The 13674-nt window shown below is 41.6% G+C and overlaps 1 protein-coding gene across 2 annotated transcripts; it reads right to left on the reverse strand.

Annotated features, from left to right (window-relative positions):
• Window positions 1–499: 499 nt before the first annotated feature.
• Window positions 500–13540, reverse strand: SLC25A15 (solute carrier family 25 member 15). Of its 2 annotated transcripts, XM_083854722.1 has the most exons (8): window positions 13047–13540; window positions 12401–12511; window positions 10558–10686; window positions 7457–7715; window positions 5428–5565; window positions 4931–5100; window positions 3750–3908; window positions 500–2876 (listed from the first exon to the last, which is right to left on the reverse strand). In XM_083854722.1, exons 3-8 carry the CDS (start codon window positions 10610–10612, stop codon window positions 2752–2754), a joined length of 906 nt encoding a protein of 301 aa, XP_083710848.1. In that variant the 5' UTR covers window positions 10613–10686; window positions 12401–12511; window positions 13047–13540; the 3' UTR covers window positions 500–2751. The 2 variants fall into 2 exon arrangements, with proteins under 2 accessions (XP_083710848.1, XP_083710849.1); XM_083854723.1 differs by lacking the exons at window positions 12401–12511; window positions 13047–13540 and adding an exon at window positions 12512–12584.
• Between the last annotated feature and the right edge of the window lie 134 nt (window positions 13541–13674).

Raw genomic sequence — 13674 nt, forward strand, 5'->3', positions numbered from 1 at the left:
TTTTCTAGCTGAAGCACATGCAGTTAAGTAAAAACTAATGTGTTAGCAGGAATGAAGAACAAAATAGCTGTACAAGGGAGATACTTTGTTTCTCTTGGGAGATCCAGGCACTGCTGCTTAGAAAGGGGTTTCTTAGAAAGAAACAATAGCCCCTGCCTCCCTATTGCACTAACCTTCATAGGGTAGTTGACATTCATCCCTTATATATGTGGAATTTAGGTGGCCTATGCTGGACTCCTGGCATTCTTCTGACAGAAAACCTTACAGCCTATATCATGGTAATCTAGAAGCTTGGAATTTGAGGTGAACCCTAATACTAGAACTGACTATGGTACCAACAAAGCAACAGGCCAAGTGCTGAACTATGGGTTTCATTTTCCACAGATGTAAAATCAGCAGCTGTTTCACAGCACCTTACTCTAGCTTCCCCTTTTCCCTCAGTTTTGAGGGCTTTATATGTTTATTGATTATATAAAATCTTTTTCTTTAATTCCAGAGAGGAGGGGATGCTGAATTCAACCTTTTTGTTTCTCAGCTAGATGAGCTTGCTAATTGGCGTAAACAATCATCAGGTACTCAGTTAATCAAATGAAACTTTATTTCTGTGAATTCCTATACCAACATTACAAAGTTTTTAGCTGAACAACTGATACACGTGTACAGCTTAAGCAGCTCTGAATGGAAAAATTACTGCTTACATCAACTTCACAAGGTAAACTCTCAAAAATGCCACCAGCTTTTTGCTGTAGGTTGTTTTAAATACCCTGCTTCTCTTGAAGCTTCAATTTTTGTATTAAAAACTGCAACCATGAGCTTTAAAAAATGAAAGCAAAGACAAATCTAAGAAATAGATTGAAGTATTCCACTGAGGTGGAGTCTGTCCTCACCTTTTCATAACTATTAGAAACATGTGCAAATATACTATTTCTCTTAGCTAGACAATTTTGAAAAGAAGGTGAAGTCTAACAACTCTTAAAGCCTTATCTTCCTACCTGAATCATTTAAACATTTGGTAAAAATTCCTTTTAAAGTACTGGCAATGCACAGCAGTGCTGCCCCTAGTGTACCAGTCAGTCAAGGTGTATTGGTGCTATTGGACGCTGAAGATTCTTCCGCCGTGTCCTGCTTGAACTGCCTTTTCTCATGGTGTATGAAAGGGAGATGAATTATTCTTTCTGCACTTGGACGCTGGAGGAACAAAACAATTTTGTGGAACTGCAGCAACCACCCTCTATGAAAGAGGCTGCAACAATGCAAGGAATGAGCCAATTTAAGTGCACCCTGGCTCCACTGCAAGAGGCAGCAGGTATTGAGGTGATTTCATCTATGCCTAAAGCGTGTTCCTGTATCTGGGATCTAAAAGGGAAGCTGTAACATGCAAAACTAGGTTGTTCCAGCTCTGACTGCTGTGGTTGTTGTGACAAGCTGCTACTCTCAATGTAACTGTGATTATCTCAGCAAGTTAAAGGGCTCTGTCTGTGGGCCCCACACTGGTGGGCTGCACTTCGAGCACCCAGGCAGCACCTCTGTACAACACCAGGACAAGTTTGTTCTGTTCTAAGACTTGTATGACATATTCCAGGATAAGGGAGTAGCTGCTTCTTACAAAGCAGAGCATGCTTGTATAAGGAACATTCTATTTCTAGAACAAAAGTGGCATCTGGAAAGTGCATTGTTTTGGGTAATACTAACTGCCGGTTTAATCAAGTAGCATGACCAAGCAGACCATGCCCTCCAGGCCTGAAGGTGATACAAGCCATCCAGTCATATGAACTTTTTCCACTCAGCTGAAGAGGCACAGCAAGTGGCAAGACTCCAGCCCCAGTAAGATTGCTATGTCAGAGACCATGGTGTCAGTTAACAACTCAGTTCTCACTTTCTGTTCCTCTCCAGTTCCTTGTCCTTCCAGCATGTGCCCTCATTCAAGCCAAGGTGAGCTACACTGAGCCTGCACAAAGTTACAGTTCTCTGCTCAGAGGCAGCAGCTATTTCCAGCAGTGTCTCTTATGTTAAGTGGTGCTTAGCACTTCCTGAAAGGATTTAGAAAACAATACAATGCAGCATCACCTCCTTCATGTTGCTACTGTGCTTCTTCTATCAAAAATGCAGGCATATCTTGGGCTCTAAGTCTCCTATAAGCTAGAGGGTGAATGTTTCCTACTTCTGTAAGCCCAATTCATTAGGACAGAGTATGTAAGTCAGAGACCCTCTGCCATAACTTTAGCCAGTCACAGAGCAGCAGAGTTGGAGGAGGACAGGGGTATAGCTGGAGAAGGAAAGATCTCCCTAGGTCAGGGGTATGTCCAAGTTATCTATACTCAGATTAGACAAGAACTGACATTATTTTGGGTCAGACATCAGCACAAAAGGTCACAACTGCAGCACAGTTTTAAAACCAGTGCTTTGCTGTAGACATATTACAACCTACTCTTGCATGTTACATTAAACCCCACAAGTCAATGTAAATATTTTTAGCACCATTACAGGTCAGGAAAGACATTTATGACATGCAGTGTACCTAGTGCAGAATCTTTAAGAGGGAGAATAGTTCTGCTTGTGCAATTCAAGCAACGTGTACACACCTCCATAAAATCACCTGATTTTAAAAGATTACAAATCTTAAACGAGTTGACTTCCTAAAATTAGGTCACTGATTTGGTTCTGCTCAGACCATCATGTGATCTATGTGGTTTTCATCATTTATTTAAATGACCCTTAAACAATCCCTTGTTCTTCATCTGCTAGATGGTTTCAGTAAGAATCAATTTGTTTCATCATAAGTTTCCGGCTGTACTCATAGGCAAGGAACAGTGCCCCGTTGGCCACAAATGCACGGATCATGGTTGGTGTTAGTCCAGAATACAAGGCAAGCACGCCTGGAAATGAAACCAGAGCCAGTTAGCAATTTATTAAAGTGGCTGTCTGTATCAACCACTATGCTTTTACCTGTGAAGGATACTGAAGCAATGCTTCTGCTTAGAGGAAGGTGAACACAGAGAGCTGAACTCGGCTGTAGCTACTGTTTGCAGTGGTAGTGGATATTGATACAAGAGTATCTAACATTGCAACAGTTTAGCCATTTAAGGGCTTATGCTAGATGCTTATTTCAGGTATGACAAGGTGAGATAACTTGACAGTGGCTGTACCACAGCTGGCAAGAGGGCAGCAGGAATGTGTTAGAGCTGTGCCCCAAGTCAGACTCCAGTTGTGATGAGTATCTTACCTAGCAATGGGACCAGCATTCCTAACTGCTGCCATGTCTATTCTTAGACCCTCTTCCAAAGTGCCTGACATGGGCTTTTTCCAGAGAGGAGATGCTGAGGTAGATGCCTCAAATTGCCAGGCTGGATAGGGCTGTTTGATAAATCAATTCTCCACCATATACTAACTTCTAGAGGTGAAGAAAACTTCTGCATGGAACTTACTGAGTTCCTTCAGTTTTCATGTAAAGGTTTGGTCACAGGTAATAGAGCCCATTTCTTTATCTGCTTTTAATGCATAGTAAGCTTCTGTTAGGTTTAAGTGAATCATCTCCTGAACTGAGAGGCAGGGAAGATGAAGCAGGTCTCAGTTTCTAGATCCCAAGCTTTCCACACTACATGAAGTAGATATTTGTTTGCTAGAAACAGTTATTGTCTGTCTCCAACACATTATCACTGGACTAGGTTTCTTAAATGATTTTTGGTACTGGAGGGTAGAGATTTCAGTCTGCTGCCCTATAGATTCAGTTGATCTGCTTGCATACTCACCTTCAGTTCTCACAACAGTTGCAAATGTTCCCATAAATCCTGCCTGTTTTCCAGCCATTGAAAGAACCTGAATTCTAGATTTGACACAGTCCACAGGATACACAGCAATCCACAGACAGCTGCCTCCAAAACCTCCACTTAGTAACAAAGGAATGGGACCTAAAAGTTAAGAAATATGCTTTTATACACCACAATATTTACCAACACAAATACAACATTATTTCATCTACGGGATTCAAAGGGAACAGAGGAACCTGCTTATGACAAAAGACCACTTTCTGTTCTCTCACTAACCTTTAAGTTAATTTCAAGCCACTGGTAAATTGCAAGTCTTAACTAGAAACTCAAAGATTATAAAGAGTGTCTCTTAGATTATTGGCTGTGCTAAAAAACTAGAAGCTGGAATTCAATTTTGACTGTATTAACTAACTTCACTTTTTTAACACTTGTAATCGCTTTCCAGGGTTGTGAAATGGTTTAGAGTAACATCATATAATGTTACTAATGACATATACAGAGATTTATTTGCTACAGTAGAGTTATTTTGTGATCAGTCATTTCTTTTATTATGTACCCTGATTTTCAGGTATTTCAGATCAGATGTTTGTAAATGTTCTGTTACAAGTCCAAAATCAGTGCAGCTGAAATCCTGACTCCAGGCAAGACAAAGTATTACTGGTTCAGTCTTTTAACAGGAGACAGGTAATCATTATTCTGGCATTAGAATGTTTTTTTTTTGTTTGTTTCTAATTTTCAGTCTCAGTGTTCTCTTATGATTATTGTAACTACATCTAATGGTCAGCATACAGTTCAGCATATACTTGAATACACTGTTCAGGAGAATGCAGCTAAATGCTTCAAAATTACTCTGAATAGCAGCTGAAATGAATAGTTCAGAGTTGTGTTACACTGTGGGGTCAGATATTTCAGCAGTTTTGTAGTGTTAGCTCACCGTATTAATTCTCTATTTATTATACAACCTGCTTCATTGGAAAATGGTCACTTCAATGATTTATTAGTATGTATACACAAGATGCAGCCCTCCATATTCAGTATTCCTCATTTCCTTCATTTTACATGTACTTTACAACATCATTAGTATATCTTCAGGGAAGATATGCCCCCCTTTATGTCCCCCATGACAGCATGCTGAAACCCACCTGTGAAAAAATGCACCATACCTAATTCATCTTTTGATCTCCCAGAGGCAAAGAATGTGCGGCTCAGTTCATACCCCCCAAAGAAGAAGAAATAGCCTGGGACTTCCCGTAGCAAAGTGCTTGACCAGCCACGATAAAATCCAAGGGGACCGTCCTTCTGGATAACACCCTTCACTACTGACCAAACTGTACTGAGAGAGATTGATCCAGTTAGTGATACTTATGAGCCAGATAATGAGAGGTTACAGAACAATAGGCAACTGCAGCAACAATTAATTGTGAGACTTATTGTGCAAACAATTGAATTCATGTAAGACTTGGAGCAAGATTCTGCTGGGAGCCCTTCACTGGCATCCAGCTTTACTATAACCCACAAAGTCTGCAGGCTCTGACCCTCCCAACCACAATTCTTCTCTGGTTAGCAGTGCACTATGAATGTGACACTGAGCCACTACAGGATTTGAAGAAATAATACACAAGAAAGTGTTTCAGAGATACTGAGCAGGGTGTATACTTACTTGTGTCCCTGGATTACCTTCCCTGACAACTGCATTTCATGCATGGCCTGTAGCCGGCACTTCACCAGCTCTGTGGGACAGAGGACAAGGGTGGCAAAAGCAGAGGCAAAGGAGCCTGCAGCAGCATTCTGTAGATCACTGCAAAAAAGAAACTGCAGAAGGTATTTGGGCACTGACCTTTAGTGCAGTGGAGCCACCACACCAGCAATCAGCTTCCTGGACCTGTACCCTAAATAGCATCATGAAAAACTGACAGTCTTGGGAGAAAGATTCTCAAAGGCAAAGGGCAGTTACTTGAAACAGAGGGAGGAAGAACACAGCTCATCCCATTTTCTTATACAACTGAAAGACACCCTTTTGACACCAAAGAGATCTAGTGCAACTTCTATTCTTTTTGCTATACTTCAGTGACTACAGCAGAATAAAAGCCAGGAAGGGAAGATTTGATAGCATTTGTGAAGATTTCCATGGAGTTGTTTTACTGGGCAACTTTAGGTTACTAATTACTTCCTCAAAGAGAATAGGAGCAATAATCACCTCATATAGATAAATGTCAGTATTTTCAAATTCACCTTACCAGTATCAATAAAGGCTTTCAGTGGAAGATGCTAGAAAACTGAAAGCAGGCACAATGGATCACTGTAATCTTTGTATGGATGTTCTGCTATGAATGCAACCATGTGAATCAGAGACAGCACAAACATAAACCACATCACCAAACAAGACAGCACTGTCATCTGCAGTGACTCAGTGTTCCAAAACTGGGGCTTATTTTGTGGTGATGTTACACACACCACAGATTCTGGGTTGCTAAACTGCCAGGACTCAAAAGGCTGGTACCCCAGGGCAACACTGCTTTATGATGCATTTTAAACAAGCTCCTACAGACACTGGTGTTTTGGACAGGAGCTGCATAATAGCATAGAAGCAGAGCTTCTATTTCAGAACCTGGGGAGTCAGCACAGCTGAGACTGATCTCACTGCAGCACAGAAATTCTTTACATCCAAGGGAGATGCTTGCCTTGTGCCCAGCAGTTTGATACATCTGTAATATCAGAGATTAAAGCTACAACGTTTCACCTTGAAGCATCACAAAACTCAAGTTGTGACATGAAGCAAAGCTTGTGACATTCAGATATGGCTGTAATGAGAACTTTCAAAGTGGAAGAAATCAGTAACTGCCTGCAGAGCAGCAAACAGAATTTAGGACTTCTCTTTCCATTTTGTTGTCTCACTTTAGACTTCAGCATGAAATGAAATCTGTTGGCTGAACTAAGCATATGTTAAAAGATAAACAGCATTTAGCATTTCTCTCTCCATTTCTTTTCTTTGTGACTTATGCATCAGTGACATGTATTCCTTTAACTGAAAAATGTTTTATAGTTTGTCCTTTTTTGAAGTTGTAACAGCACAGTAGCAATAGGTGGGGATGTCCTGGACAGACCACCTGTTCTCATCAGAGCCCTGCTGAAGACCATGCCAATGCAATTCTGTCTCACATGTACCTCATAAGGTGCCCCCACAATGATTCAGATGAAGAGAATAAGGAAACAACACCAAGGGACAATCTGTCAAGTAAACTTAAATTCTTTAATGTTTTGTCTTTTGAACCTTAAACAAAGAAATTTTTAAAAGCAAGACAATATTAGAAAAGTGCCCTTCCCCCTTAGTATGCCTCCTTGTAAGAAGAGCCACTACCTCTCCTGCAAAATCAGAACAACTTAGATATTAAGGGATACTAACTTTCAGGTGTTGAAATGCTCAATCCTATTGGTAAAAAATGTTCCTGGTCTTGAATACTCCAGTTAGGCTGTGATCATCTAAACCAGCCAGCTGCAGTGACTGGTTAGTAGAACACTCAGTTATATTAGATACTATATTGTCACCCTAAGGCCTGTATTCCAAAATTTACTACACTGTACCCCATCAGAGGACACACTTGCACCTGACAGTACAGTATTGGCAAATAGCAATTGCATGAAATTTTACATACTTATTTTAAAATACAAACCAGATATTTCTTACTAACCTGAGCTTTGTTTTCCTGTCTACTCCAACGATTCTTCTCACAATTTGTTGGCAAAATCCATAGCACATGAACAGAACGGAGTTCTCTGCAATGTTGGCTACAAGTGCTGGTGTGGTTCCCTTGTAGAAGCCTCGTAATCCCACTTGCTTATAGGTTTGGACAAAACAGTCAACAAGTCCTTTGTACATGCTGGGGAACGTCTGCATCTTCACCTTTGCAGTGTCAAAGGGCTGGCCAGTCGCCACACAGGCTGTCCCACCTAGGCAAGCAGTACAAGTTAACAGAGTGCCTGAAGGTTATCACAACTGCAACACTTATGCTGGAGCACCAGTATTAGGAAAATCACACAGCAAACAAAGATTAATTAATTCCCTGTAGGAAAAGACAAGTGCACTGATTTTAGCACAATGGCATCAATTGTCACTGGTGAATTTAGTTACATTGAGAAAAAAAATCAGGCAAAGGAGCAGTAACATCACGATTCTCATTAAACATTTCTTTATCTCATGAAAAGCATGCATCTTAATGAATCAGCTCACTTTTATAAACTTGTACTGAATTAGAGATATTGTTCTGCAATCAAATCACTTGTGTCAATGAGTTAAATAACATTTTCCTTTGCCCATTAATGCAAGGGTTCAGAAGGCATCTCTGATTTTACGGTCCAATAATAAAAACAAATCCCAACTCTGAAAGATTAGTAATCAAGTGATTCCTCCAGGACAAGAGGAACACTGCTGAGAGTGCTAAACTGATCATACATAATAAATTGATAGCCAAAGATTCAAACTCTTTACTTCAAAACTCCAGATGATTCTTAAGCACATTTCTTTCCAGAGACTGGAAAAAAGTGTCAAGTATAAGCTGAAAAAGGGCAAAAGGACAAAGTTTCTCAACATGTTATCTTTTCCAAACTGAACTGCAAGGTCAATACCCTGAAAACTTGTGTGATATTTCCATCAATGTCATCAATAACCATTTTGCTCACAGTGCAGTGTTTTTCTGCAAGATCTAACTCAATTCTGTGGTCTGCAGGAAGAGCTGATGTTACACTTTTTCAGTAAGAAACAGTGTAGAGCAATAGCAATCTCTTAGAAGCAGATACCTGACAGCACATGATAGGCGTACCTTATATAGGGTTCATGGTTTTGTTTTTTAGCAGGAGAGAACTGTACTAAAACAGAAGCTGATCTTTAACCAAAGCACAACTGACATGCACATACCTTAAATTATCTATAAATGCAGATAGCAAAGTAACTGATATGGAAACAAATTTATGCATCCAATTAAGATTAGTTATTTGCCTTTTAAGTGGGGAGAAGAGTAAGCGCTTGTTTAACTAGTGTTATTTGCAATCCATTTTACTCTTTGCAAACACATTTGTATAACATTCTTGCTTCTCTGCAAAGAGGTACTTCAGGCCTTTGAAGCTCAGGATCTAGCTGACATGAAACCCCACCAGATGGATCATTAAAAGCTTCAGAGCAAATCATGCAAGGAAGCATGAAGAGTTTCCTGCTCTGGAAGGATAACCAAGGAGAAAAGTAGCTGGCTCAGACCAGTAGCACCCATGTAAGCTTCAAATGCAAAGCAGAGCTGGAAAGGCTCAGCCAGTGTTATTTGCAGGGAATTCAGGTAGATATTAATCTACAGAACAAATGCTAGGTTCTTGTTATAAAATAATGGCTGTTGGAAGATGTCCAAGGAAACCAGGAATGTAAAGCTGAAAAATTGGGAGTTGACAGAATGGCTGTTCCAAAAAGGCTGTTACTAGAGCTGGCTCAAAAAGCCTAGTAAATTGCAGCAATGAACTTTGTAAACCTCAATATAAAGACCAAGAGTCCTAGTTATTATCTAAAATAGTAAGAAAAAAATAATTCTTCCAGCTAGCAGTAAAAGGTCATAAAAAACCCAACCCAACTACAAAATTAAACCAGAAAGACAAAAAGTCAAATCTGTTTCAATATTCAGACAAGTGTGGTCCTAATAATAACATAGCAGTGGTGAGGAAAAGAGTCCTACTGAATCAAAGAAGGGATGAGAGGCTGCTAAGATAGATCCTAGGCAAGGGACTGTGACCACAGACAGTCAAATGACTTATTTATTCTTGTCCAGGATTTGCTTGCCTCAATGTGTCATTACTTATCACGTAGTCAAGACAGTATCTGGAGAGGAAGGTAAAACCAGGTTATGCATTTTCTGGAGGAGCAAACTGTTTGCTTACTTAATTACATTTTCTAAAGAGTGCAGAGACTGCCACACCGGATTTGTGCTGTTAGCCCTTGCTTTCTCACTGCACTGTTAATCTCCACTCTGATAAATGACCTCAAATAACTACCATTGAATGCACTTAACACCATTAATACTGTCATATTCACAGCATTAACGCTGTCATAAAAGAACTGACTGTAATATTTACTGTATGGGAAAGAAAAAAGATTAGTAAAATTGTCTAACTAGTTACAAAAGTAAATTAGACAAATCTTCCACCTTTTCCATATAACCACTGTCAGCTCAGAAGTGTCAAAAAGACCCCTTTTCCCTGGCAGAGTTCAAAACTGCATCCCTGAGCCACGGACATTAACAACATGGCAATATCAGTGAGACAGTGCAACCACTTCCAAACAACTGGTCCAGCAAAATTCTACAGCACAGACTAGACTGAAGCGGAAGTCAGTTACGCAAATTCATCATCAGTTCTACTACTGAGCTTCACAGGTTTTGGAGATTTGCACCAGGATGTTGTCCCTTTCAGTTAGGGACGGTTCCTGTGACAAAAGCAGCACCTCAATCACTCACATTGACTTCCTTGCAAACTCTACTGATACTCTGACTGAATTTTAAACTCATGTAAGCAGAACTTAAACCTCCTTATAGAAAATGATTAGTCCAAGTGAGGTGTTATGTCTTCTTCACTGTGTGGCAGGGGTTTCACCAGGGAGGAGCAACAGTGATCTAGTTACAACACTGGCTGAGGTCACTGCTTCTCCTCATACCCTTAAAACACTGAAGGTGAGGCTTTTTATAGCAACTGGAAACTGCTTTTATATTTGTCAAAGGCATTAAAACTGTCTCAGAAGTTTTGTGCAATGAAGAATTACCTGCAGCACCTGCTGTGAGGTCAATAGCAGCCTGAACAGCAGAGTTGATCCTCATGCTTCACACTTGTTTATCAGTTATTTCAGAGCAAAGTCTCCCGTTTCCTGGTAGATATTAAAATAACTTGTCTCCTGAGGGAAGAGAAAGATGAAACACACACAATTTACAATAACTTGACAGGTGAAAACATTACAGAAATGCTTTCAGATCCATGTTTCCATTTAGGGACAGAAAATGGTTGTGCTCAGGAATGAGACTTAGCATATCTATATTTTGACTGATTTTGCTGCATTGGGCAGGTCTCCTGGAGTTTCACTGCCTAGCTTCAGCTTACTTGGGCTTTAGAGCTTCTTACCTCCCTGGATCTCTCAAATGAAAGCAAAAGAGTACATCCAGAAAACAGTGCTGAGAGTTACTTTTATGTTGGTTATAGAGGCATAGTCTTCCCTCAGGCGTCAGAGGCTGGAGTATTTCATGCTTGTCTCAGCTCCTCACCTATAAAGCAAAACCAAATCTGCTCTCCTTGTGGTGAAGAGCAGCTAAAAAAACTCTATTCATGTTGATGCAGGTACATTGGATGGCTTTCAGAAGAGGAGTAGAAAGGGAATGAACATGAACATCTTGAATTGTGTCTGGCTGTCATGTTCCTAGTGCAAGTCCCCCCCCACACCAGCATATTATAAATAAGAGTTACACCTCGTTTCTCAGGAAGGCAGCTGGAAAGCAGAAATACAAATGTGACACTTGGAAATAAAACATTCAAATTAATTCAGTTCTCAAGTTTGCAGCAAGATACTTCCACTTGGAAAGCAGTTAAACCAAGCTTATTTATCTGGGGTAAAATAACTCAGCCAGAGAGCTCCCACTGTTTCAGAACCGTGCTGCTGAGCGAAACGCTTCTCTGGCAGTGCTGTCAAAAAGCTGCATGAGTCTTAAAACCCACACAAATACACATGTGAATTAGTGCCTCGCTGGCTTTTAAGCATATCTTCAAGTACAGTACATCAGTAAACAGAACAATTTTCACTCCTCTACCTACTGTAATGCTTCTTTTGAAGCCTGTTACCTCCCAAAATATATTTTGGCATAATATGAATGGGAAACATAATTCCCAGTAGGCTATGTTGAAAGAATTGTAAAAAGACAAATTGTATAAACCACATCTCTTGTACAAGAGACATAGACACTTGAATACAACCAAAGCTTTAAGAAAGCCTGTCTCTAAACAGATATATTATTCTTGAACATTAAAAATATACACCAGTAGGCCAAATACTGTCACTCAATGATTTTACCCATCCAATCTGTTACACAAATCTAAACGAGTTCAAAACAAAATAAAACATTGCTCTTGCAATAAATGGCACTAACACATGTAATTTCACACAGATTTGAACTGTTTTGTTACTGACAGCACAGCACACGAGGTGTTACTTCAAAGCAGAGGCTCTGAGGCCAAATTACGCTTTGTTGTCCTATGTATCTCATTAGTGTTCACACTGCACTCCGAGTTTTGCTCCGCATTTAGGGGAGAAGAAAACAAATCATTGAGACAGACTTTGAATGAAAGGAATTACTAGAGAGCAACAATTGCCTGTGTTCAGTAAAATGTACACTGCTTTCATCGCGCTGAGTGCTTATCCACTTGTGCCAGTCCCCAAAGGGAGCACATGCCAGATCACCCGCAGAAAACCTGGCAGCAGAAGGAACAAAGTATATGCCTATAAAAATATCGACCTTTTAAGAGACAAGGAAGTTCAGTTGTCTGATCCATATCAGCACAATGCCACTTTCAGAAGACTTAAGTCTTAATCAAAACTAAATTAGTATTATATCAGTACATACCTTTTTTATTACAACAGTAATTGTAATAAAACTATTGTATTAAAAGTTGCATGGAGGTAGCACGAGGCAGCAACTGTTCTGTGACTTCCGAAGCAAATCCAAACCTCAAACCTGGAAATATAGAAGCATTACTTAGTGTAATGCTCAGTCCTCTGCGAGCAGATGTTATTTCAGCCCCAGATGTTTCTCTCTGCCGGTGCACTCTCCAAAGGCCGAGATGGCCTGGGAAGGCAGCGCTGTTCGTGGCGGTAGCCGGGTGGGCAGGCCGTGGCTCGGCTCCCCAAGGTCAGGGCAGGCGGGCTCCCGCCGGGGTGTCTGTCACACGTGCTGGCCCCGGGGGCGCGCACCCCGCTCCGGCCGCGCCGCCAGCTCAGCCTTCCTCCGGGAGGAGGGATCGCTGCTCCCGTCCCGCCAACACCCGCCCGTTCCGAGCAGGAAGCCCCGGCCTGCGTTCGGCGGGGCCCCGCGGTGCCCTGCCCGCCCGACCCCGGCCCGGTGCAGCTCCCGCGGGGCCGCGCATCGCCGGGGCCGCGCCCGCCGCGCATCCCGGGCCTGTGCGCCTTCCCCGGGGCCGCGGGAACCCTCCGCCACCGCCCCCCCAGCCCGGAGCCCCCGCTCGGAGCCCCCGCCCGGAGCCCCCGCTCACCGGAGCCGCCGCCGCCCGCCCGAGCGGCCCCGCCGCCGCCTCTGCCCCGAATAGGCGGCGATGGAGGCGGCGCGGCCCCGGGAAAGGCGCGGGCCCGGCGGGCGGGGGGGGCCGGGGCCGGGCTCGGCTTAAGCTGGGGCTGGGCTGGTTGCAACCGAATTTATTAATGAAAACCACTTAAAAAATAAAATCGTGGTGGTTTTTTTTTTTGTGGGTTTTTTTTTTTTTTTTTTTTTTTTTTTTTTTTTTTTTTTTTTTTAAGATGGGTGATTTTTTTCTAGTTGGGTGATTTTTGTTGTTGGGGTGGTTTTTTGTTTTAAAGGATTTGTTTAGAAATTGTGTACGCTGAAATGGCAAGTTGGTGTATACAGAGGAACTGCCCTAAGGCCCGAGACACTCTCCTAGGCGGTCACTGTCGTGGTCCTGGCTTTTCGGGACTTTAGGGTGGCACACAGTGACGTAAACCACTATGGAGGACTAACACTGCTTTTCTCAGCTGAAACTACACAACACTTTTTTTTTTTTTTTTTTTTTTTTTTTTTTTTTTTTTTTTTTTTTCTCTTTTTTTTTTTCTCCTTTTGATTTGCAGTTACCTGAAGTGCTTGCAATAAAAGGCTCATCAGGAGGA

Source organism: Zosterops lateralis (assembly GCF_965231275.1).
Source record: "Zosterops lateralis genome assembly, chromosome: 2".
NCBI classification, from domain to species: domain Eukaryota; kingdom Metazoa; phylum Chordata; class Aves; order Passeriformes; family Zosteropidae; genus Zosterops; species Zosterops lateralis.

What these genes read in the sequence shown, in the direction of transcription:
- SLC25A15 (XM_083854722.1), bottom strand. Translation starts at nt 10,612, where the DNA reads ATGAGGATCAACTCTGCTGTTCAGGCTGCTATTGACCTCACAGCAGGT. An exon ending in GAGATCAAAAGATGAATTAG is followed by an intron (nt 3,909 to 4,930) that starts GTATGGTGCATT and finishes CTTAACTTTTAG; the next exon opens with GTCCCATTCCTTTGTTACTA. An exon ending in AACTGTTGTGAGAACTGAAG is followed by an intron (nt 2,877 to 3,749) that starts GTGAGTATGCAA and finishes TTTCATTTCCAG; the next exon opens with GCGTGCTTGCCTTGTATTCT.